Below are 26,926 nucleotides of genomic sequence, written 5' to 3'. Positions count from 1 at the left end.
GCATTAAAATAAGTTCAAGCGGAACATAAAATACAATTTTAAATCTGAGTTGGTAGAAAGTTTTTAAAAAAAAACCTCAGTGAGCTGGACAGTGAGTTGAACAAATTTTGAATACTAGGGTGGGTTGAAAAATAACTTTTTTTTATTTTTCTTAGCATGGGGGTAGAATTTGTACCTTATAAAAAAAAAAAAAATTTCAAGAAAAAAAAAAATTTTTTACTCAACATTTTGAGGTGGCCCACTCGTTTTTTAAATAAATAATTGATTAAACGGGGTAGTTCCAACGAAAAAAATTTTTTTTGTCCAAAATCGTGGAAAACATCTAATAATTGTCGAATGTGATTTTTTTTTACTTCACTTTCATTTTAATTCAAAAGAAAATGCTTTTCATTTTTGAATATTTTACTTAAATTACAAAAATAATAGGAAAAAAATTTTTTCAACTCCTGACTTTCAATTAGCTTTCAAGGGGACACCCTACAGATTGTAGAACACCATGTAATTTTTTTCGTTGGGACTACCCCGTTTGATCAATTATTTATTTTAAAAACGAGTGGGCCACCTCAAAATGTTGAGTAAAAAAATTTTTTTTTTCTTGAAAAATTTTTTTTTTTATAAGGTACAAATTCTACCCCCATGCTAAGAAAAGTTTTTTTTTCAACCCACCCTATTGAATACTTTAATATAAAGTTTTTAAAAATAATAAAAATATATTTTTAATGTACAGTTGCATTGATCGCATCTTTAATGACACGAGCACGCAATAGAATGGGTCAGTACGAGTGATTAGACATCACCGGGGAATATGTATCAGGTATTAGTGCGCATGCAGAGCTCAGTACAGTAAAGTCTACGACGATATATCTAAATAGTCTGTTGTCTTATTAGTATATGAGCTTATATTAAAATGAATAAGCATATATGTCGCGTGACAACCGATTGTACTGCGTGATACCGGTCTTATTCTAAAGCATATTCGCACGCGCCAGAGTAAATTCACGTACGCGTCCACACATATACATATCGCGTTCATTCTCTTTGACCTGACTCGGTCTGTCCTTCTCGCTCCCGTGCTTTCGCGGCGGTTTTTTATACAGCTATATTGATTTTCTACAACCGCTGAGCTTATCCCAGAGCTCTCGTTGTTTATAAAATATTTTATCCCCTCACACAACTCTCAACTATTTTTCATATTTTAATACTCATCACAAATTTATCATTCTATCAATCTTACATTTTTTTTATCAACAACCTCATTCATTCAATTCTTAACAGTACTCAGTAAATTGTTATTTTTTTTCCACAAATATTTAATACTTAATCATACAAAATAATAATCATGAGATTGTATTTTAAAAATTCATTTCAAGGTAAAAAAATAAGCAGGAAAACCTGTGACTTGTTATTAAACATCTGACAGTACAGCACACAAAGAAGTTGAATAAAAAGATTAAACTTATTTGTAAGAAACCATTCATACAAAATATATACATGCGTCCTCTCATAAATCCTTGAGTAGAATACAATGTACGGAACACGTATTATGCGTCATTACAACTCGACCTCATGTTATTACTGTAATTGCACTTATAACTTGTCAAGTAAACTAATAACATACTGTATTTAAATAAAAAATATAAGTGGTAATTAACAAAAAAGTTAACATTAAAATTAAAATATGTATATATAAATTTTACAACACTTATGTGTGCGAGTTATTTTAGTTTATGTAAGATTAATTTTCTAAATTAGTCTCGAGGTGAATCGATGATAGGTTTTAGTCGTCCTTGTAATCTGCCGGTATGTTTCTACCATTCTCCACGACCTCGATAGCACTCGAGTGTGGAAACCATCCTCTTATCCTTTTCTTAGGATCTCCATTCGACTCTTGTTTTTCTCCAAACAGCCAGTATCTATTTTTTAAAAAAACAATTCATTAATTCAATAGAAATAATTCAAATTGTCCAGCATGACATCAGTAATTTGAATCATTTTTAGAGTACGTACTTCCGCCATCGGGTGACGATAACTGTATCACCAACGTTGAGTTTTATTCTGGGTTCATCTGTACAAGGCGGATGACATACAACACACCAGCCATAAGTGACTGGTACCCAAGAACCAGATACTCTAGATACAATGCGATATCTACGTGCCCGTTTACGTTTTTCTTGTTTTTGGTATCCTTGCTCTACCTGTAAATATAAATATAAATGTCAAGTACTTTTTGTTTCAACATTTAATTGTCTATGCTATATTTTTAATACTTTCATATTATTGTCATTCATTTTATTGTTTAAATTTAATTAGCATAGATAATTATATTTCGCTCCCATTGTTTTTTATTCGAGAAAGAGATACTTACTGTTAGAGTGTATTGATCACAACCCTCACGAACTGGCCAAACAATGCCATCGCCTTCAGGCATGCAGTGCCACTTGAGTACTTGCTTGATGTTGAACAACCAGCCCTTAGAATACGGATGAATAAATACGTCATCCGTGCCAAATCTTCTGTACTTGGCTTTTTCAAGAATCCAGTCTTCAATTCCCGTTGTGTTGCGTAATATCGCTGACAGCTGGATGTAAAGCAACATCCCCACAGCGAACACGACACCGATCGACAGACCGATTGTGAACACAACCAGTATCAGGGTAAATACTGACGGTGATGGGAAAGTATAATTTTTACGTGTTATCACTGCTATCAACCAGGACACCAAAATAAATGTTGAGACACAGCAACCCCCTACGGCGCTCGCTAAAAATCCCGTAAAGTAGCCGTGGTTGTAATGACCCACGCAGTTATTTATCCACGGGCAGTGATGATCCATTTTTAATATACAGCGACCGCCTAAAACGTTTTTCAGAGTTAGTGTCAAAGTTTTGTAATGAGCCAGCTCATAAATATGTGCGGCAATGCGGCACTTTTATTTTTATTTTAATTATGCATTACATTTCCTGCAGTGATGAGACCTCGGCGCTTTGTAGCCTTCACAAACTTTACAATACTGTAAGTACTTTGTGTCATTCATATTTTCCTATAAAATAAATCGTTGGTTATTAATAAAAAATAAAAAATAATTGTTTTATTTGAATATTAATTTTATTTAGTATTTCAGTTTTAATCGAATTAACTTTTTGAACTCGTTATAATTTACTGTACGAGGTCAACTAAATTTAATTATTAAAATGAACTTTTAATGAGCATTTTCAAAGAGTGTCCTCCAGTTTTTTACAATTTTCAATGACTCAACTGTCAGGCGTAGCAAAATTTTATCAATTAATTAAAATCCATAGTCAATTAGTTAATATCCAAATATAATCAAAGTTAAATAAAAAAGTTAAACAAAGTACACGGCTGCCCAATTTCAAAATACAGTAACTAAAAATATAACTTTTGAAATATCAATTTAATCATGTTCACAAGACGTCACGGGAACTAAAAATATTAAGAAATCGATTTTCAAAAATTTGTCCCTTACTGTGTTTTGAAATTGGGCAGCCGTACAAACTCCATTATCTCGGATTCCATTATCTCGAAACTTCCCCTCAATCTTGACCCCCACGAGCTACACTATCTCCCACCCGATGCTATACATTTGTATGTCTCTATATATATTTATTTACGAATCATTCATGTAGATGTAGAAGCGCATGCGTATAGTTTCCTTTTTCCGGAAGAAGGGGCATCCGTTAACTCAGAAATTTCCCGAAATTTCTGCTCCTCCGTCCGAGTTAATGGAGTCCGGCTACATTTTATAAATAAATTGATTAATTATTAATATTTAACTCACAGGTTTCCATCGTAATGGTAAATAACCAGGGCCTTCATAAATGGCGCTCATAAAATGATAAATTGTCGATCCGCTTAAACTGAAGAATAGTAAAAAATTTGCCGCTGCTAAAAGACTTTCTTTAGGAGACCACCATTGTCTGCTGCAGTAAATTGTCATCGTTGTTATTATTTTTATAATTGCTAAAAAAAAAATAAATCAATTTCAAATTCAAATTTTCCCGGTTGTCAGAAAAAAAAAACAATCAGTACTCAATGTTACCAACACGGAGTACGGATGTTTGTAAACTTTGAGATTTAGCCGGATTTTTTTCTCGGTATATGAGATTATATTTTATTAACGAGTGACCAAAATTAATTACATGTAATTACGCAATAATTAATAACGCTAAAAGTACTGTTTTAAATAAACAAAGTTTGTCAAGACGATATTTAAAATTATTGACGTTTAAAAAGACATACCCAGAGCAGTAAGTGGTCCCCAATGGAATACCTTTTTAAATGGACCTGCACACATTCTTATCAGCTACAATAATTATTTAATTTAATTAATTGCCACACCATCCGATACTGATATTCCCGCGTTTATTTAAATTATTTAACAAACATTATTATTTTTAAATTGGTTTTGTTTTATTATTCCGCGGATTGTGATCCATCTAATATATTTATAGGTGTTGGTATATCAAAATATACAACTTTGTGTGCACAACATTTTTAAAATTTATCAAGTTGGCAACAATGAGATAAATTCAACTCGCGGCAACTTTGTATCGAATAATAAATAAAATAATTCCAATACTTGGAAATTCTTAGAGTAATTTCAAGGTCAATATTTTAAAAGTGAATCATTACTCATCAATTAGTAATTATGTCAAATGTTAATTATCTATAAGTTATTTATTTATATTTATAATATTTATTTAAATTAATGAATTTGTTTTATTCAAATAATGGATGATATTCAAGATAAAAAAGTAATTACATTTATTTTTGTACTGAGCAGCAGGCACTTGAAAATTTTTTATTTATCGAGAAAAATATTTTTAAAATTACCTGTCAAAATTTCGGGCATTTCTTCAAATCATTTTTTTTTTATCGTAATTTTTATAGAAAACCAACAAAATTGTCTTGGCTGCTGTTACTGTCATAAGTTATTTGTGTTTAGTTTAATAATTGACTTATTAATGACTCAAAATAATTTTAATTCTAGTTTGGTGCAACTGACAGTCGATTTGTACCAAGAATACCAAGTCCACGTCCACCTTTACCCCGCATGATGACATCAAAGCCAATAAAACTCAGAACTGTGTCTACTGGTCAGGAGCCAGACAACTCGAGTAGTTTTGAAGATGACTCTGAATCAGACACTCTAGATGTTGATGAGACTGATAATGTACAGGCTGGTTCACTGCCTGGTAATTTACGAAATTCGCCTGAAAATAAGCGGCATATTTTGGCAGATTCTCATAATGAAAAGAGAAAAACTCCAATCAAGCCAAAAGCTGAAGCGAGAACTCCAAGAAGTCCAACTTTGCACAAAAAGAAAAATAATTTAGGGATCAAAAATTATTTCATATGTGGAATGATCGTTACTGCAACTCTGGCGGTTGCATATGCAGTGGTTTCAAACAAAAGTTACACAGAAACACAAACTCGGGAAAATACTGTATCTGAGGATGTGATTATCAGAAATTTAGAAGATAATATTGATAGCATTAGCTACAAATTTAAGCAGCAGTACAATGATATTTGGGATGATATAATTGCTGGTATTGCCGGAGTTGTAAGACACCCAGACAAACCGGCTATAATATTTTTATTTTCAAATCTTGATAGTCCAATGACTTGTCTTGCTAAAATGATAGGAAACGCCAGCAAAGCAGCTCTGGGTTCTTCTGATGAGTTGTGGCTTTCTCCATCGCAAATGGGAAACGATCCCGGTTTTGTTATCGATAAATTCCAGGATCAAATAGAGAAACAAAAAATTGTGGTACGTATGGATTCCTGTAGTTCTTATTTGAGTAACGATCTGCAGAAAAAATATTTAAATCATTTTTTGTCTCGTAATTCGGACAAAAAATACAAATATTCTTAAGTCTTGAGGTAAAAGACCTGGTACCCGATCAAGGAACTAGTACTCGATCACTCATGTATTGATACATCTATATTTAGTATATATATATATATAAATACATGAGTGATTGAGTACTAGTTCCCTGATCGGGTACTAGGTCTCTTATCTTGAATAAAAAAAAAAAGAAATAACAATTTTATTATTTTTATAGATTGTAGAAAATTTATTAGATATCGATCCCGAAGCAATGATGGCTTTTCATCATCTGTGTGATCGTGAAACTCCTTTGGTAAAAGAAGCCGTTTTTATCCTCACAATGGTCGCCAAAGGATACGACCAAGCCAAAGACAAGGCGATTAATTTTGTAGAGAATCAATTGGAGCTGAAATTAAAGGGTCAGATAAATCCGGATAAAGTGGAGCCATTGATCACCAGAATGACAGATGGTGTTATCATTCCAGTGCAACCGGAACCGGACATTAAAAGCTGCCCTTTGCGTTATTAAAAGAAATGTATAGAGTATTACTCATTTTATTTTTATATTTAATTGAATAAATATTTTATATCATTTTCGAAGTTTAAATTTTTTGTACTGCTCGTTACTAGTGATAAAAAAAATGTAGATAAATAAATATTTATAATAAATTTTTCGAAATTATTAAATTTTTATTTTCATCTTCATAAGAAATAATACAATAGAAGGAACAAACGAAACCTTTACTACGAGGATTGCTTGAATTTTTTAAATTTTCAATAATACACTTTTATCTATTAATTTTATTATTATTATTATCATTATTATGAAAAATAAAATGTCGTGTTATTGACTTGAGTGTTGGATACATAAAGTTTCATTTATTGTTTTTAAAATTTATCAAGTAGAGAGATCTCATGTAAATAATATATTTATTGTTATCATTATTGTTATTGTTGTTGTTGTACATTATATAATTTTATGTATTTGTATTATCGTTTAATGTAGCAGTCAACAGTCCCCGTATTTCACGACAATATTTATGTCTTCAATCACATCGTTAGTTTTATCCATTGCCAATTTACGCTCTTATTTATTTTACTATGAGTGTGAATGTAGCAGACGAGACAACTTATAAATTTGAAATAAATAAAAAAATTAATTTAAATAATGAAATTTAAAAAAATGCACCTACGGATTTTGCGTTTATCTAAATATGCATTTTTTCATTTTTACTCTGCTTACATTTTTTTTATGTATTCAAAAGTTTTTAAACTTTAAAATGGTCTGCTACTCACCCTCATATTTAATGATCCTGAAGTTAGCAGACAGTTAAAAATTTTTTGAATTTTGTTTGAACGACTTAATTAAAAAAAAAATATGCACATGTAGAAAATTTAATGAACTATAGGTGCAATTTTTTCAAATATTTTTTTTTAATTAATTTATTGTTTAAAAAAAAATCCAAAAATTATTGGACGTCGGCTAACTTCAGTATCATCATATTTATGATCCTGGTTAACAGACAATTGACAATTTTTGGATTTTTTTTTCACTAAATCAATTGCAACAAAATAAAAAATAAAAAAATGCACATGTAGAAAATTTAAAAAACTACAGGTGCGATTTTTTTAAATAATTTTTTTTTATAATTGATCGTTCAAAAAAAATCCAAAAATTATTAGACGTCGGCTAACATCAGTATCATATTTATTTGACTATTATTTTTAACTGTAAATAAAAATCGATCAAAATCTATGTCAGCAAAAAAAGTATCAGCAATTATTTTTTTTTAAAAACATGTAAAAAAAAATTACGTTGCATGATTTAATCGTCAAGTGTCACGATAAAATCCGAGTAAAAAAAAAGTTGCCTCTAGTTAATTGTCAATTAAAATTTTTATATATATATTGTCTACGTCTAATTGATTAATTAATCTTATAAAATATATATATATTTTTTTTATACATAAATTGGCAATGAGAATCGACTTATTGTCGCCGACAAAGCATATAACTAAAAAATATAATTGTATACATAATAGTAATAATAGGCTTCTTCTTTATAATAAGTATAGTAATGATAATGATATAACGTCGAACCTAAATAATAAATACATTTTATACAGTCACGGTCTTTTTATACAGAGCACTTATGATTTATTGCAATCAAGGAAAATTAAATTCGCCTTATCGTTACTAATAATTAGATATAATTTATAATTTATTTTCATCTCGATCTCATTATTTTATTTTTGGATTTTTTTATCATCGCCTGAAGTAAATCATGCAGTAGTTAAAAAATAAAATAAAAAAATATACTCAAATGAAAGCGAGACTATCACAGGTAGTCTGTATAAAAAGGCCTTTTTTTAAATCACGAGATTTTCGTATTTACAGTAAAAAATTTATTAAATTTGGTCGTTAGAGTATCTAACTAATGAGGGTACATCCGTTATTACGTAGCGTAGTTATTCGTATCGACTTAGTATTGTTATGGTTTGTCCTGTTGATAATAATACGTACGTCCTACTAAAAGTCATTGAAGAAGTCCTTTAATTTCCAATTACTTGTTAATACGCATCATCAGTCCATGTCCCACAAGTTACATGTGTCCAGAGTCTTTTTTACAGTATAGTTTTTTTTTTTGTTAAGTATTTGTTTGTTTTTATAAGTATTTTTGTTTTAAATCTTAAACTAATTGTGTAGTATTGATTTTCGATTTTAGTTCCGGTACCGATAAAAGTGACAAAAAAAAATTTATAAAATAATATTTATGACAGTATAATTTCTATCAAAAGGTCAAAGACCCAATTATTGATACTAGATTTTTTAAATATTGACTCGAAATTTTTCAACAAAAACTGCAGATAAAAAATTGAAAAAAAATTAATTTTGGGTAATGACGTAGAAATTATGGATGTAAATTTGAGTGATCATATAAATGTTTTAATGAATTAATAAATTTTGTTTATCAACGACAAAAATGATTGACTAAATAACTACGGGCTCCGAATAAAAGAATGCGTTTAAAAAAAATTGATAATTAATAAATAATAATGTCTGACATACTTGTGATAGTGGTCAATAATTGGGACTTTGATCTGATCTCGAAAGTCTAAAAAATGTTTACCAATATTGTGTATTTCTATTTAAATATAATATATATTTTGGCTAAGACGATAAGAAAACAGGTGATAATAAAAAGAAACAGATGGAAAAAAAAAATATTATTAATTAATGAAATTAAAATTATTTTTTTAGGGTACTATTGACGGCTCTCATCCTTGTTTTTTTTCTTTGTTAGTAAACTTTTTTTTTTAAATTCTCATCAATGGAGTGAAAATTCAACGCTGAGAAACTCAACAACGAAAACAATGATCACCGTAAAATATATAATTATCACGTTTTCAAATCCAAGTTAGCGTTCGTCTTTATTATACGATTTTAAACTCGTCGAATATTATTTTAATGGATGAACTCTGTAACTCGTAAACACGTGTTGCTGTTGTTATCATTGATGTTGTTGCTGTTGTTGTTATTACTAATATTTAAATGATTTTGTAAATCATCATGCTCATGCAAAATTAAAATTGGAAGTTTTGAACTGGCAATTGTGATGAATCAGCGGCATTGAATTGGAATTGTTGGCCTTGCGCGTCAACTGATGGCGCACATCGTGAATCTTCCTCTTCAGAACCGAAGTAAAGTTCAATTATATCAAAAGCTTTTTTGTAAATCTCCATATTTTGATGTGATTGCAAAAATTCTATTTTATCTAGGCCTAGAAAAAAAAAATTCAATCATTAATATTCAGTATCACATACAAATTAAATCATTTGCTGACGTCTGATGAAATATTCATCAGCAAATTCTTCAAATGCCCGAGAATCCCGAGGTAATTTGAAGCTTTGCTACCAACTAGCTAATTAAAGATCAGAAATTAACTCCTCCACTACCTCAGGTAATGAAGTACTGAGTAATGAAATTTAAATCTTACCATAGCATTCTTCAATTATCACCGTGTAAGGATTGACACCATTATGAAGACTGGCATCTTGTTCACCGAGTCTCAGTATATTTTCCAGTCCGTTCAACGCAACTTGGACTATCTTAGGATCCATGACAGTCAACAAATCACAAAGCGGTGGGATACAACCCTGCAGAACTAAGTAACGAATCTGTTCTGGTGTACCGCCACTCGTTCCATTTGTTATTGCCCATGCGGCTTCTTTGCGAGTTTTAAATTCAGCTTTGCCGAGTATGTCAATCAAAACAGGGAAGATATTAGCATCAATCACAGCCTACCCCAGAAAAATTATTATTAATTTTCATATCAACCAGTAAAATAATATGTATCAATGAAATAAATAACTTACTTGAATTTGTTGATGATTTCCTGCAGTGATATTGGATACGGTCCAACAAGCTTCTTTCCTCACACTCTCGCGCGAAGAGTTAAGCAGATGCAACAAACATGGCAACACTGAGCAGTTGAGAACAACTTGGGTTTGGATGTCATCACCGGTGACAATATTTCCAACAGCACGCAGTGCCGCGCTGACAACATTGTGCTGCTCGTGCATCAGAAGCTCAACAAGCCGACGACAAACTCCGGCATCAATGACAGCCTGGATTTTTTCATTCGGGCCATCGCTGAGGTACGACAGTGCCCAGCAAGTGTCAGCGAGGACATCAAAGTCTGTGTGGTTGAGTAGATGAGCCAGTACAGGCAAACATGGGGCTACTTTTTGGAACACCGGTGCTGGACTCTTGCCACGGCAGAGATTTGACAGCGCCCAGACGGCGTTGCGTGTCATTGAGAGCCGCGTGGTCTTGGAAAGTAACTGAAGCAATGGTGTAAGTATACCGCTGTTGAGTATATGGTCCCTACACTCTGGACTGTCACCAGCGATATTGCCAAGAGCCCAGACGGCCTGTTCCTGTACATCCTCGTAATTCGAGCTCAATAATCCGATAAAGGTCGGCACTGCTCCAGCTTCAATTACCATATGCGTCTGTGGTGACGTACCACTGGCAATATTCGTCAATGCCCATGCTGCCTCGAATTGCAACGTGCAGTTTGAATCGTTTTTCAAAAATTCAACGAATCGCGGAACGATACCCGTCTGTATGACTTCGTCTATTGGAGGATTTGGTTCTCGAGACAAAAGTTTACGGAATTTCTGCGTTGCTGATACCTGATCTTCTATATTATTACTGTACAGAGCTTCTACCATCTCTTTAGTAATTACCGGATGTGCTGGCTGTTAATCATAATAAAATAATCAAATATTATTACTATTATGTAATCAACAAAATAAAATATTTTAATACTGTACCGGTAGAGGTGTCAGAACAGGATACTCTTCAGTGGCCGGAATATTTTCTTCATCAGCAACAATTGCTGGGACATTACGTCTTTTAGATAATTGCTGTTCTCGCTTTTGTTTACGAAGTTGTACTCCTTCTTCCTCACGACGACGACGTAATTCCTGTGAGTCCAAGCCCACATTTTTGTAACGATACTTGTGTTGAGGTCCAGTTGACATCTGAAATTACACGTAAATATTAAACGTCACAATAAAAAAAAATAATAATAGTAATAACAATAATAATAATAATAAAATAAAAAATTATTAACACTCCCGTCTCCAATTCCCGAGAGTAAAAAAAACTATGGACTGTTTCCTTACCCCCTTCCACCTTCAAATTAAAAAAAAATAATAAAAGGGTTATGTCCACTTGGTACAATTTCTAATTTAACTATCAGTCATTAGTAATCGCGAACAAAAAGACGGGATAAATATTACGTCACTGACAAAATGTCTGAAAAAATAGAGTAATTTGAATAATTATTAAGTAAATAATAAACTAGATGAGCATGCACGTTAACTGCAATCACCAATTGGACATTTTGGCAACCACAAGGGCCGCGGATTGACATTAAAAAAATTATCAATTGATTGAGTAATAAGTAAATAAATAAATGTATATTAATTAGTAATGTAAATATTAATTATGCTAATTTATTAGTATCATAAATTTATTTAAAATTTACTTACGTTTGCGTTTAATTTCGGTAAGATCTCTTGTGTGTATACGATATCATAAGAATGTATCAGCCTACAGGGGATCACCGCCACACTTTTTCACACGATATATATATATATGTGTATATATTTTATCTGTATTAACGTATCAGTTTTATTGGTATTAGTGAATGTTAGTGAATCACTGGAGCAGTAATCAACTAAAATATCAAAGACTTGACACCTCCGATGTCAAAAGTCGTCTTCTGTCTGCAGTCTACTGCAGAATTTTTCAGTGCTGCCTTTTGATGACATTCCGTCGATAAAACTTTAAATTCAAACAAAATTTTCTTGCTTACCAGCGCGAAGATTTAAAAATTTTGACACTTCGCAAAGTTGGCGCGGCGGTTGTCAATTTGCGCGCACGCGCAACCAAGAAAGTGACGAAAAAAAAAAATAATTGACCAATGAAATAAATTTAAGGTTTAATTCAAAAGAAAAACGTTTGTACCTGTACCCTGGAACGCCGAGAAACGGTTATTGGTGTTTGATGTTTGATGTACATTGTGAGCAGAGTAAACGACAGGTGGATTTTCATTTAATATTTGAAAAGTTATTGTTTTAATAATTAATAGTGATGATGAATGATTGATCGACGTGATCTAGCTTTTGGAAAGTGGATTTATAATATTATTTTCAAATTTTTTACGAGTTAATACAATCCAAGATGAGTGATACAACTGGGTAAGGCGTCAAGCCGGTGTGCTGGTTGTCATTTATAATTAACGTTTTATTTTATAATTATTAATTAAACTTACGATTATTATTTATCACTGATTTTTTTATCCCAGGAAAGAGCTGGTAGACAAGGTCTGCAAGAAAGTTCAAGTTAAGATTCCTGTGTTATTTGAAATATGGAACCAGTGTGGTTATGACGAACGGATGATATCAGAATATAGCAAAAATGTTGATCATCACATCGAGGTATATTTTGGGTTTTAATTTTAATTATTTTTAAAGTCTGGATATAAATTATAAGTTGAATTATAAAAAATGAATTTTTTTAAGGATTTGTTGGTGGACATGGTAGCGGAGGCTGAACAAAAAAAAAGTGCAATAGTTCAAGAAGTTAAAATCATTAGTAAGAAAATAAAAGCTATGGAGGTGGTGAGTTATTGATAATTAATTTAATTAATTTATGTTTGTATTTAAATTTTAATTTATGGTAAAAATAATTAATTGGTACCAGGAATTGGATATGGATGTCTCTGTTCTTGATGGTCATCAGATGGAACGATTGATTGATGTGGTGGGGACACTGAAGAAAAAATACAAAGCATTGGAAGAGATCAAAAATAAACGTATTGCCCAGTGTAAAAAATTGTTGACAAAAGTAAATGATATTTTTAATAATTTTATAAAAAAGAGGACCAGGTAATGGTGAGAAAAAATTTTATTTGTTTGTTTGTTTGTTTGTAGGAAGCTAAGATTTGTGACGCGCTGGGGATACAGCCGCTGGGCTTCCACAAGAGTGTGCCGAGTGAAGATGAAATGACAGCTTTTGAAGAGAATTTAGCGAAACAAGAGGCTGAATTGAATGCGCACAAATCAAGTTTTAAGGAAATGCGGTTATCGATAATGGCCATGATGAACGAGATGAAACACGTACCGTCACATGAATTTGAACGTTTAGTTTGTCATGACTATGAGAACTTCATTTTTTCTACTAGTAACATGAAAAAATTGCGCGAGCTTCACAGCGACGTAGAGGAGCAGCTTCATGCTGCTAAAGAAGACGCTAAAAAAAAGCGTCAAGAGCTAACAAAACTTTGGAAGTTTTTGGAAATACCAGAGGAAAAATGCCAACAATTTCTTGAAATTCACTCTGGCTACGATATTCCAACTCTCAATGCCGTGAGTTTGATATTTTATTTTTATAAAAAATTTTTTTAACTTGTAAATAAAATAAAATGTATTTCAGTTGCAAAAAGAAATAAGGAAAGTCCAGGAACTGCGGTTGCAAAATATTTCAAAGTTCATTGAAAAATTACGTGTAGACATCCAGCACTGGTGGGACGTATGCAAGCTGAGTAAAGAAGAGCGTGATGATTTCACATTTTTCAATTCTAAAATATTTACTGAAGACATGCTCAGGATACACGAAATTGAAATAGAACGGCTGCGTCAGCATTACGAAGAGAATAAGAAAATCTATGATTTATTGGAGAAATGGGAAGAGACATGGGGTCAGATGAAGGAGATCCAACGTCGCTCCGAGGATCCAGATCGCTTCCACAATCGCGGAGGTCAACTTCTTGCTGATGAAAAAATCCGCAAGGCCTGTAACAAGGTTACAATACTTTGATAATAACAATAATTATAATTTTAATTACTAGTGTTGCTAATAAATATTAATTTTTGTTTAGAACTTACCGAAACTTGTCGCTCAATTGAATGAAATGGCAGCCGAGTACGAGAAAAAATATCGCAAGCCATTTAAAATCTCCGGATTAACCATCACTGAGTACATAGAACAGGAACATGAAAAACTGAAAAATGAATTGGAAAAACTTAAAGTAGAAACGGTAATTTTTTTTTTATTATTGACAACCCGCAGTCGATTACACGACTACCGAAGTTTTGTCTGGGTCTAGTCTGTCTGAAACTTCCGATAGGGGAATTTAAAACCTCGTCTTCTTCAATCTAAATCTCTTCTGAGCACAAATCAGCGGCTTTAATCTGAGCTTACTCTTAACCAGAAACGCACTAATTTATTAAATCTGAACTTTTTAACACAAACCTCTAACTGCTTCAATCTTAACTAATTCTAAGCACAAATCCCCACTCGCTTTATTTAATCTGAGCTTATTCTGAATTCAAAACTCTATTTTCTCAAATCAAAGTCTGTTCTCAGCACGAGACGCCTCACAAATTTTCTCTACGGATGCTAATTTTCAGTAATAACTAATTTTCAAATTAAGGATATGGCTGTCACTAAATTTCTCAAAACTAAAAATTACAAATAATAAAATTGTTAATGTGTTATTATTTAATTTACGTCAGGCCAAGTTAAAAGACGACAAAAGTAATTTAAAAAAGACACCACTGAGTGCGTCGAGAAGAACACCGCGCCCTGGTATGAGCGTATCCCGGCGAACACCTGGTGCATTGAGTGCATCACGTCGCACACCCAGCTCAGCAATAAGTTTACGATCAAACACATCCATAAAGCGTAAACTGTCTGATCATTCACCTTTCACCCGAGTAACAAGACCTCGTATTACACCCAATAGCGAGAACGTGCGCCCGGCTAAAGTATGTGGCTCAAAAATTCGTCGTAGTGGCCAAGCAAAAGTTTGAATCATTTTCCTTATTTTTAATGTCGCAATAATAAATAATTAATTTACTATTTTATTTTCTGTTTATATCCAGGTGGCGCGGAAGTTGATCCCCTCGGCAGATACCGCCAGTAGAAGTTTGAGAAAAACTCCCAATAAATTGGGAAACAAAACTATAAATGTTGAAGACTCAACAGATAGTACCAAGACACTGCAACAGTATCAAGAGTTTCAGGAGCATTTGGCAGGGAGGGATGAACTCAGGAGCACACTTTTGTCGGAGACTATTGAGTCCCGCAGGTTGAGAAGAAAACCCGGGACTCCTATCAAACCGTCACGAAAACATTCTCCCAATACTCCGCGTGCTACTCCAAGTTTGAGAGACCCTTCGAGTCCTAAACTCGCTAGCACACCGCGTCTCACTCCAGCTCCTAGTATTAATAATATGGAAAATAATTTCTAGATCATTTAACGTCACATTATTTTTAACTATTGCTTGATGCAATAGTTCTCTCATTGCATAGAATAGTTTTGTAAATTGTTCTATTTATGTAAAAAAAAGAAAAAAATAACAAGCATTCTACTTAATTTTTTTTATACTTATATATTTAAGTGTTTTAATTATAGCAATATATTTAACCGGAAGTTATCTAATCAATGACTAAATATATTGACAAAAAATTAAAAAAAAATGTTTTAACTGAAAGATAAATGCACACTAGAAGTTTTTTTTATAAATTCGGGCACAAATGAGGGGAAATTAAAAGTAATATTTTATTTGAAAAATTAAAAAGAAAAAAAGTTTAAAAATTAATCGAGCTTGTATGATTCTAACTTAATATATATTTTTAAATCCACTAATTTATGTTTCTAAATACTAACATTTATTTTATAAAAATTTATAAAATATTTAAGCAATGATGTATTTATTCATGTATGTCATTTTTGTATTTTATTAAAAATTAAACAAAAAACATTCCATCAAATAAATGATCAAAAAGTGCCTTGGCATTAAAATATTTTAAGTAAATATACAAAAAAAAATTTTGTTCTCTATATAGTTTACTAAGAATTTTTGTATTTTTAAATCACATTTATTTATATAACAAAAAATGTACCGATAACTAAATAAAAATAAATAACAATTTCATTTAATTTAAATTTGTACTTTTTAATTTTCAAATTTAAAAAAAAAAAAAATTGCCGCTCTTTTTTAATACTGACAGGTATAATCGATAATCGATTATATTTATGTGCGGTCGATAAATCTCTAGTAGAAAAATGTTTTTCGAGAACAAAGACGATGGATATTCGGTTTAATTTCGAAATAATTTGAATTTAATCAAAGCAGAGACACAAAGAAAGTTTATTTTAAAAACAAAAACTTTTGTCTCGCGGTTATATTTTTTATCCGAAAAAAAAAAGTATTCTACATGTTGTTGACAGAGAGATAAAATCATTTCCTTCGCCCACGTCAGTTTAACATCCTGAATAAGTATAAGGTAAAAAAATATTAACCGCGTAATATTTTATGCGTCACTACGGGGTAAAAATAATCTTTTCATACATCCTGAATGTATGATTGACTGTACGCTGATATTCATAATACATATAAATTTATTTCAGCTATAATACATATATACATATATAATACACCTTATCTCGTATCTAAAAGCGTTTTTATATCGGGGATAATTTATTAAAAAATAAACCGATAAAATAATTCTCGAGTTATTTTCAGCTGAAAAAACCCATCGTCGAGTTTACGACTTCACCCAAGTAGTAAGTAAGTAATAAAAAAACAAGATAAAGAACAAAATAGTTTTGATAATTATATTTTAATTTAAGGGAAGGAACCCAGCGTCTTGTATCAGCCGAGTGCTGGAGGTTGACCGCAAGTTATTAAGAAATACTTACAGAAAGTTAAATAAAATGATCGATAGTAGGTGTGGCCTGTTGGTGGGGATACTCTACTGTCTCAAGCTCCACCCACCTGTCAGACCTGCTTCCTTTTTCAAGGACTCAGGTGTGTACACCCACCCCTAATAATCATTAGCCAAATTTGTTCTGGACCCTAATCCCGGATCCTACTCTACGGACTCGTGCCCTGTAATTATCTGCCCCAGGTTTTGTAAAATGGAGTACCGACCAGGATCCGGTGATCATTTGTCTTTAATTTCTTACTTACATTTACTTTTAATCAAAATATAAATTAATATATATATATACACAAATGTTTTATTTACTGTTTTTTTTTTCTTTCATGTTATTGGAAGGGTCTGATGACGACATGAGAAAAAATCGGGTATCATGGCACGGATGTATGGGAAAAAAGCAAACGAGTAGGATGTGTGAGAGATGAAGATCCGGATGGCTGAGAGAAAGTAATAAAATAAAATAAGAGAAGGATGTTGTGCTGTGTGTGGCTGTATGGTGAACGTAGTGAATAGTCCAGGAGAAGAAGGGAGACGCTATCGGGCGTGAGTAATGTACGGTGGCGTCCGCTCGGCGTTCTCTTTCGGACGCTCGGCTGGACGGATTGATAAAGATTAAAGGTAAAGGGAGGTGGCGGTCCGAGCTCTGGAGCTTCAATATATATATAGATATAACGACAGAGGGGTATGTTTGGGAGTTAGGCGACAGAAGTCACCCAGCGAAACGAACGTTCAGGAATAGAAGGGGATGATGTCATATGGGGGTCTATATCCAAGTCGCTTCTCCTTATCTTCTTCTGCTCCTTCTTCTTCGGGATCTGTCTCTCCCACTCGCGGTCTCTCATCTCTATACTCATCTCATACACTCGCGATGCTGTAAAGACACAAATACACATAACAAGCTACTACTGGAATTGATGCATAGAGTAAGTACGCATTGACGTAGAATCTGGAGAATTGTCAATCTTGTACATGGAATTTATTCTAAACAATATAATTATTTTTATGTTATCATTTATATTTTTTAAAAGTTATGTAATAACTTACAGATATTTTTTTACGAGCTCGTAAAAAACTCACATGAAGTGACATTGAGTTATTAAGATAAACTTTCTAGAGCTATGGAGTCAATGATATTCGACACACATACTGACAGGGACATTTTTAAAAAAATAATATAAAAAGCTCTGTAAGAGATGGGAGAATAAAATAGCTGTGTTGGATGACTACACTGGTGATAGAGATGAAAAATGACTCGCCGACGCCAATGGATGGGAGCTACATATGGGTGAGTCACGCGACAATCTTACTAAGGGAAGCTGTGACTGTAAATGTGTGCGAGTAAGACAAGATCCCATGAGCACACTTTCCTAGTTTATCCCCAGCGCTATTCTACTGCTAAGTGTAGTGATACAATAGAGAAATAGTAACCGCGGTAAATAAAAGGTAACTTTACTCACATGCTACGTACTCTTTTTCCCAGTGCACACACACTAAGAGCTTTCGGAATTGTGTGCGGGTGAGGCGGATGTGTAGCACAGGGGAGCAGATGATAAAGAATCAACGCAAGGAAGAAGGAGAATAAAATTTAACCAGAAAACTCTCTGGCACGTGGCGCTACTCTTTCGTATTTCCACGACTATATTTTCTTTTCTTCCTATGCTCGGGTGATTCTCTCCCTGGAGCTTTTTATTGTTGACATTTTCTCTTACTCATTTTATTTATATCTATATTACATATATATACATATATACTCCGCTCTTAAATATATCCTACACTACACTGAGATCACTCAAGTGATTATATTTATAATTTGTATTGGATTAAAATTATTAATACCCATATAAATCCTTGATTTAATTTTGTTTACACTAAGTACAGCATATATTATGTAGCATTTAAATAATTTATGGAATATATTATTATATATTTAGTATAATACAATGCGGAGTTATTGTATTTCAGAAATTAATATATGTAACAATGCTACAGAAGTACAAATGTAGATAACAAGCACCAGATTTGTGGAGAAATAGATGAAGGGTTAATATCTATATGTGTATAAATGTATGTATGTATAAATACGTCTATATATGAACTGTTGCATTCACTCTCTGTTGTTGCGAATTCTGTAATCCTGAGTAAGACGGAAGAAAAAAAAGGAAAAGTGAGAAACTCGGTACTCTGTATGGAACTGAACGAAACGAATGAATGAATGGCTTCCAATCTGTTCCATCCCTTTGTCGAGACGACTCGTGCCGCGTGTGCAAATCCACCTTTTCTTTCTTTCTCTCTCATAATTCTCATTTAGCCTCGAGCTCATCTCCCCGTGGCTGCACACGCCTCACACCTGAGTACAATGGGTCACCCCGATTTCGCCCCCTCATATATTCTTTACTTTATTTTTTTTTTCCTTTTTATTTTGTTTTTCCATCTCTTTTACTCTTCCGCAGTAAATCTCCACGTCGTTTACTCTCCTGTCCCCCAACAGACGTCGTCTAGTCCAGGATATAATATTCCCTACGTTTAAATACTGACGCAGTGGTGTGTGCAAGGGTGACTCTCGTCAACCCTCTCGTCGTACCACCAAAATTTTTACTGTCACACTCATCTCATTCTCATCTTATTTCTATTTATTATTATCGGAACGTGTGTCCTTAAACGTGAATTATTTTTAATGTCAATGAATTCTATTTTCACTCCGTCATTATTTTTATTTCACTAACTACAATAATAGCAATAAAAATAATAATCATTTATTTATTTATGGACCTTTAATTTTTTTTATTACCACCAGGTTTAAAAGCGATATCAATTGAATCAATTACGTCGGCAGTTATACCTGACGTCGAAATTAGACGATTGATGGCAAGCTAGAGGAGAGTGCGGGCTCCATCATCATGAGAATAAAGTTAACTGTGGATTACCATCAATTGAGGACCCGCAGATGGGTAGCGCACAACTGGAGTGATGTAGAATGTTTTATACTTAAAGTGTAGTTTATATACCTCACTCAATATAAATACACACACCCACACACACGCACGCATCAGTCAACAATGAGGTAGGTGAGGAGGATTGTGACTGTTGCTTAATTCTTCCGACTAATCTATTGTATATACGGGCATAGCGGTGTGGGAATCCCTCAATTTAACAGTAATTGTTTAATTGAGATACTCACCGGCGGTGAGTACGATAAATTGGTGTAAACGCGCCGAGACAAGTCTGTTGGCTTGTACTATACCAGTACCCGCTTGTTTCACATGCCCATTCTCATGTATTTATTTAATTTATATACTTTTTTTTTTTATTATTATTTAAGATCCTAAAGTGTAATACCGAGAAAAGTGACAACTGCTCTGTAGGGGTGAGGTAAATCATCTGTCCAAGACAATTTATAAATGAGATCACTAACGAAATTACATACACAGGAGTTTTTCATATCGGACAATCAATAAAAGTTAATGAAATTTTAATTCGTCCAATTAGTGCAAATGCACGTAAGTAATGAAGCCGACGTATTAATCAGCATCAGGATCAGCATCACCTGGAAAGCCAAAATCCGGGTAAAAATGTTAACTCACCCTCTATTTCCACAAGGGGACTGTTGAACGTGGTCCTACTTCGTATATATATACCTTTAAACAATATATATATATATATATATATATAGGTATACATATTTTATGTATATAGCATCTACCTTTCTTTGTCCGTCTATCGAATATACGCAGAGTAGAGAGCGGATCGTAGGGTGAATCGTGTTCTTTCCGCCTGCATGCCCATCTATTCGAGTTATTGCATTACTGGCTTAGCTTTGCGTTACCCCCTCGTGATTGCCGACCGTGTGGCCACGAGTCTACTACCCCCTCGTGCTTCAGCATCCTTCTTTGCCCGATTTGCTTACTACACTATACCCCTGCTGACGATTCTGCCTGGCTGTCTGTCTGTCTCTCCCTTTCATTTCTCTATTCGTACACCATATAACCAATATCCAATATCCATTTGGAATAAAGCTGCACAGAGAGTGCACCTTCTGCACTGCCAACTGAATCCTAAATGTTTCGCAAAGATCAAACGGGATTAACGCCGCAGTATTGTTACTCGGTGTTATCAATCTACCATTGTGGCATCAGAGCATTCAATTGTAGCTTACTGCTGATCAAATGAACAGTCTGTACAGGTTTTTTTCTTTTAGATTCACATATGCTGCGAGGAATCTGCAGATGAATGCAGATCAAATCCGGAGGATTTTTAATCATTTAATCTCGGAGTGAAATTCACTCCGGAGGGAGTTTATTTTGATACTAAAAATCTAGATCGAAGTAAATACGGGTTGAAATAAAATCCACATCACTCTCGATGTTTTACAGTGTAAGCATATTTATATACGAACGTTTCATGGTAAAAAATTATATTTTTATTTCTCTTTTACAAGAAGACTTAAAGTATATACGTAAAAAGTGTTATGAGCTCAGAAGAAATGTTATTGGTATCGAATTCCGGATGTCGAGTGAGTAATCTGGATTCTATTGCGTCATTAAGATTACTTACATAGCAATGATGAATTAATATATCTTTGCTTATATTATTCTTATCTAATATTTTTTTCCAAGGTAGATATTGCGGTGTTTATTTGAAATAGTGCAGAGTGCGTATTATATTATTACATATAAATATATATATATATATACATATACAACAGCAAGAATAGTGTGTCTTACCGAGGTAGTAGACGACACCTTGATACGCAGAATAACAAAGTTTATGGATCGATTAAGTTACTTAGCAAGTAAAGTACTCTGTTAGCCAAGTTGGAGGCCATAAGATTTAAAGCTGGTTCACCTATACAACTCTCTTCTGAGAATTAATTACTTCTGAAATGAGAACTCGACAGATAGGATATTATATTATATATTATAAGAGGAAAGTTCAAACCGTTATCTGGTACGTGTCGACATGAGGTGGTCGACATGGGCTGATTGAAACCAGACCTCGATGCCAGCCTCAAGTCCAAGTTAAAAAAAATTCTTATAATAAGTACAGTCACACATACGACTGATGGCTTAACTCATTAATACTTTAAAACATAAAAAGATTATTTCATTGGTTCAGAAAAACATTTATAAATCATCTATTTTATTATTTATTTATTTTCGTATATATTTTTTTTCTCTAGAAAAAAGCAGCATTTAAATTTATCTATACGGGATATAATAATAATAATGAATGGTATGTATTTTCACATGGGACTCGAAATAACGTGGGCAGCAGAGTTGGTACATGTGTGTATGCTGATGCTGATGATGAAAGAGGGCCCGCGAGCGATATAGAAATAGGAAGAGAGAAACGAATAGAAGGAACAAACCGTTCCCGTGAGAGCGGGTGCGCACACGTTTTTGTGTATACATTGTTTCGTCAAAGCAAAAGGAATATAACTAGCAAGCGTGGAGAGCTCTTTCGGGTGGTACGCGTTGCGCCCGTAAAATCTGACCTAGCCCGCATACAAATATATACAGGATTTAACTAGAGAACAAGTGAGACAGCGATAAAGTATGGAGGTGTACACAGACCTCGGGCTGTTGCCCATATGGTGACCAAGGCCCCTGGGTATACAGACAGGGTCTATAGGTGAACACACGTTTCGTTCCCGTGCTCAATTTACTCCACGTACTGTACTACGTCTCTCCCTTAGCTTTTTGTCTTACAAACCTCTCGAGTCGCCCTCTCTCGAATCATTCAATCTGTCGACCCCCGTGTGCGAATTTCATATATCGATTCACCTGGTACACAATGTCTACTTGCTATTTACATTTAATTTATATTGTTTCCATTGTGTGCTTTAATATTTTCATATTATTATTATTTTCATTATAAACATATCGTCGTTCTCATGAGGAAACCGGCAAACTCCACATTTATTGGAAAACTACTTTCTTGCATTTCCTGTTGGCAATCGTCGTAATTCACATTTTCGATGATTGATTTACATTTTTTTTCAAATTTTTAAGTTACAAAAGTTGTACGAAAATCGTCGAGCTCCATAAAAAAATCTTAGAGGTAACCGATAATTTCAAAAATTTAAATAAGAAATATTATGAATCTTAGTTGTTTTTTTTTTTTTTTTTTTTTTAATTTGAAAAAATGACTTTTTTATTTTTTTTTTTCTTCTCTATAGTTTACAAAAATTAGGCGGTTTTCTACTGAGAACGACGGTAACTTTCTTTTATTACCCCAAAAATCATAAAATTAGCATGTGCACTAAAACTACCTAAACGTTTTAGCCGAAATTCATGAAATAATGGATGAATGATCAGGTAGAAAGGACTTTATTTACAAGGAGAACAACTAAACGTGTGTCAAACGGCTACTGGTATATAGCTGTAGGTTTACTTGGAAGGATTTTCACGAGCAGTCTGGGTCTAGTAAGTAAATATTTGCAGCCCCTCGTTATATGTATATAAAGTTGACGATGATAGCCCCGACCCAGCTTTGTTACCAACAGTTTGTCATTAAACATGGTTTAATTTTTCGCTATTGCACTTTGTTCTCTCTGGCATATCAAATTTCAACGTTAAATGTTGTAGCTGGAGACAGTATACATATCGCATATCCAGTTAAGTCTGGTGACTATACGTATATAAAAAAGTGACATGATGGTATTGGTGTGGAGGAAAGCGGATGTTGACAAGAGGTAAAGCTTTCAAGTGAACGACACACAATACACACATTTTTATAGTGTTGTGCTCTCTTGAGTTTTAACGAAGCGTTTTATTGTTCCAAGACAGACATCAAGAAGAGAAGGATCACTTGGTTTTCATTGACAAGAGTCGCGTGAAGCAGCGTTGAAAATATCATCGAGAATACGCCTTTGCAATGAGATAAGCTGACTTTATTGCCCGCAGTGTGGTGGCAGACGTTTGAGGGGAGGAAGGTACGTACGGCATGTTATGTTATATGAAAAAGAAGACGAGGAATGAAAAAAACACGAGACCTCCGCTGGGTAGAAGACTCTGCTCCGGAGCTGAAAAAAAAGGTATACATAAACTAAAGCAAGTCAATGCGTGTTAGTCTTTCGGGCTAAAGATTCTTGCGTTATAGGTGCTGAAACACGGATCTCTGTAGTGTACGTTAAAAAAATCTAAAAAAAGACGAGAGCAACTTAAAGGCACATATCGGTGGAAAAATAGGGGGTGAGTAAGTATAAGAGAAACGAGACGGACAGAGGACACAAGTGGTGCACACATGGCGCACAGTTGTTCGAGAGGTCAGGTTTTTGTCCACGAAATTTTCGTTTTACGACTACGTCGAGGAGTTATGTAGGTATAGCGAGAATTGCCAGTAAAATGTAAATGATGGACCCCCTTGGCTCTTCACGCATCTTACGAGTTTAAATCTATACCTTTGAGTATTTTTTTCTCCACTTCCTTTAAACATTAAGAGGAAAAAATAAAAAATAAAATAAAGAAAAGTATTTTTCTCCAAAGTATTCTCACGTGTGGAGTATAATTTTTCAAGAGGATAATAAATATCCTGTTTTGAGAATTATCGATGCGGACACAGTCGTAAGAAAGGATTTGGGAATGAAAAAGGAATTGGCAGATCACACATACATTTATATGGAGAGACAACAGAGCACGCGGTGGATAGAAAGAGAAAGCAGACCGGTGTGCGTCCAGCCGAATGAGATAAAGAAACACAGTTGCGAATCACGCCGTGGCGGCGCCTAATGGGCGGCAACAAAACAGGGGGGAGAGAAGATATCGTCGGGGAAATAACACGAGAGTGTGTGAGGATATCTACTCCCTGTTGGATGAACCATGTACTCCCACTCAGAGGAGGCAACCCCACCAAGGCTCCAACAAATACACACTCGGAGATCTCCGTGGCCCTTCGAGACGGTTGCCGCGTCATCCGCTGGACCCGATTGTGAAGATCAACCAGGGACGTCTCTCATCTTCAGGGTGATAGTGTCTTCCTCGTACATTGTACATAACACAAAGCTAAATTATCATCCACCCTACTCGGCTATATTTCATCTATAGATGTAACGATCGTTGAAACAACTCATATATATCCACATAAAACTTTTCTCTCTTTCCTCATCCTTCCTGGTTTCACGATACACAACAATTACTACCAGTGCTCTCTTTTTCAATACAAATCTATATAACATAATTATTTTTATTATTAAGTAAAGAGCACAATACACACACATATACATCTAGAGAATGTACAAGATAAGAGACGGATTGGAGGGAATGAGCGTGAGAGATACAGACTTAAACTATGAAGAGTTTGTTTCATCCGCTATAAAGAATAATTGATGATACACGACTTCTAGTAATTGATGTGCGTCATAAACTCGATGGATTTCGATTGGACCGCGAGATGAATCTTATTCATATACTTATACATCATGTGATAACATACATGTGAAGAAAAATTATCCTGATAAAGTGGCGAGATGAGGCAACGCTTTGCAGAGTAAACATTTAAATATTAATGTGCATTGACGTGCCCATATGTCAGCTCATACATCATATATCATACATATATTTTGACAGATTTTAAATCTCTCCTCTCCGATAATCACATTGTAAAAAAGTACTCCGGTAAATCTTTTACCTATGGTATTGTTTCGAGACGAACATCGTTTTCATTCAGTAATTCCTCGGCAGCTGCATACTAATAATAGTATCCGACGCCAACGCTCTTCTCCCCCCTTTACGTCCTCGTCTCTTTGGCACGACGAATGGTCACATTGATTTGTGCAGCTTTTTTATTAACTTTAAAAACCTTTTAAATGAAATCCAATCACTTATTACTCAATTACTCATTTCAAAATATATATTACAACAACAATACTAGTATATATTCATATATATTTTACAGCAAGTGTTGGATTATTATCTTAAATATTAATAAAAAGTATTGTCAGGAGAATGTGAAACAGACTATGTAAAGAGTCGTGAATCGAAGCTTACGCTCTTACTTAAAGTATGTACATATATGTGTATATATGTACATATATGAGATTGAGAGGAAGCCAATTGAAACAATAAGGTTTAAAGTACGCGTGAGGCGATCGCGCGCCTTACAGCACACATGCACATCAAATATATACATATATGTATATATAACTTTATTGCGGCGCTTTGATCAATCATGGACATACCAACGATCTTAAACAATATTTTTATGCATCACGAGTGTTCTTCTTTCATCACCATACTAATTAACATTGTCTTTGTCTTTGCGGTTGTTGTACCAGTTGGCGAAAATAAACATCAGAGATTAGCAATCAAGTAATCGTTGATATAATTAGGTGGTACCTAACAAGTAATTTAAAATATTTGAATGTGTCTTGTAAAAGTTACTAATGACAGAAAAGTAAAACGAGGACTATCGTCCTAAATGAGATAGAGACAAGAGTGATAAAGCCCATCTGTACGGGGCCATAATAATCCGCTCAAATGGAGAAACAAAGATACAGATGTTTCCGGTAACAAATGCCGTGAAGATAAGACTGGTACATCGTCTATCAACACTGCCAGCACCGAGGCGAGCCAGTATCTCATTTACTAAACCTCTTATCGAATTGTCATTAGTAGATTGTTAAAGAGTAATCACTAAAAATATGTACATAGTCATTTAATCTCGTAAACTTGTTGACCAAAAGTGTAAAACAACATCTGTACGATTTTTTAAGTGATACGTTTGTTGGCTGCTGGTTTCTGGTAGCCGATGGTGTGGGAACGGGCTTTGTATTATCGG

The 26,926-nt window shown here is 33.8% G+C and overlaps 4 protein-coding genes across 8 annotated transcripts; 2 read left to right on the top strand and 2 right to left on the bottom strand.

The window, feature by feature from the left end:
• Positions 1-599: 599 nt before the first annotated feature.
• Positions 600-5,013, bottom strand: LOC130676495 (palmitoyltransferase ZDHHC6). Of its 2 annotated transcripts, XM_057482768.1 has the most exons (7): positions 4,852-5,013; positions 4,258-4,321; positions 3,797-3,978; positions 2,956-3,040; positions 2,366-2,853; positions 2,008-2,195; positions 600-1,913 (listed from the first exon to the last, which is right to left on the bottom strand). In XM_057482768.1, exons 2-7 carry the CDS (start codon positions 4,310-4,312, stop codon positions 1,778-1,780), a joined length of 1,134 nt encoding a protein of 377 aa, XP_057338751.1. In that variant the 5' UTR covers positions 4,313-4,321; positions 4,852-5,013; the 3' UTR covers positions 600-1,777. The 2 variants fall into 2 exon arrangements, with proteins under 2 accessions (XP_057338751.1, XP_057338752.1); XM_057482769.1 differs by lacking the exon at positions 4,258-4,321.
• Positions 4,630-6,659, top strand: LOC130676496 (uncharacterized). Its single transcript, XM_057482770.1, has 3 exons — positions 4,630-4,772; positions 5,009-5,788; positions 6,084-6,659. The coding sequence occupies exons 1-3, from the start codon at positions 4,749-4,751 to the stop codon at positions 6,375-6,377; spliced, it is 1,098 nt and encodes a 365-aa protein (XP_057338753.1). The 5' UTR covers positions 4,630-4,748; the 3' UTR covers positions 6,378-6,659.
• A 1,695-nt stretch (positions 6,660-8,354) lies between these two features.
• LOC130676494 (importin subunit alpha-7) lies at positions 8,355-12,077 on the bottom strand. 2 transcript variants are annotated; one of them, XM_057482766.1, is made up of 5 exons: positions 11,911-12,077; positions 11,188-11,397; positions 10,225-11,112; positions 9,846-10,149; positions 8,355-9,629 (listed from the first exon to the last, which is right to left on the bottom strand). In XM_057482766.1, exons 2-5 carry the CDS (start codon positions 11,395-11,397, stop codon positions 9,433-9,435), a joined length of 1,599 nt encoding a protein of 532 aa, XP_057338749.1. In that variant the 5' UTR covers positions 11,911-12,077; the 3' UTR covers positions 8,355-9,432. The 2 variants fall into 2 exon arrangements, with proteins under 2 accessions (XP_057338749.1, XP_057338750.1); XM_057482767.1 differs by lacking the exon at positions 11,911-12,077 and adding an exon at positions 11,542-11,681.
• A 216-nt stretch (positions 12,078-12,293) lies between these two features.
• Positions 12,294-16,251, top strand: LOC130676493 (protein regulator of cytokinesis 1-like). Of its 3 annotated transcripts, none has more exons than XM_057482764.1 (9): positions 12,294-12,621; positions 12,729-12,861; positions 12,946-13,044; positions 13,127-13,270; positions 13,357-13,791; positions 13,859-14,227; positions 14,304-14,462; positions 14,941-15,192; positions 15,310-16,250. In XM_057482764.1, the coding sequence occupies exons 1-9, from the start codon at positions 12,605-12,607 to the stop codon at positions 15,676-15,678; spliced, it is 1,977 nt and encodes a 658-aa protein (XP_057338747.1). In that variant the 5' UTR covers positions 12,294-12,604; the 3' UTR covers positions 15,679-16,250. The 3 variants fall into 3 exon arrangements, with proteins under 3 accessions (XP_057338747.1, XP_057338748.1, XP_057338745.1); XM_057482762.1 differs by having other exon boundaries at positions 12,298-12,621; positions 14,941-15,231; positions 15,310-16,246; XM_057482765.1 differs by lacking the exon at positions 14,941-15,192 and having other exon boundaries at positions 12,297-12,621; positions 15,310-16,251.
• The last annotated feature ends 10,675 nt before the right edge of the window (positions 16,252-26,926 follow it).

Source organism: Microplitis mediator, chromosome 10 (assembly GCF_029852145.1).
Source record: "Microplitis mediator isolate UGA2020A chromosome 10, iyMicMedi2.1, whole genome shotgun sequence".
Lineage (NCBI taxonomy): Eukaryota > Metazoa > Arthropoda > Insecta > Hymenoptera > Braconidae > Microplitis > Microplitis mediator.
This window is presented reverse-complemented; position numbering and strand designations above follow the sequence as displayed.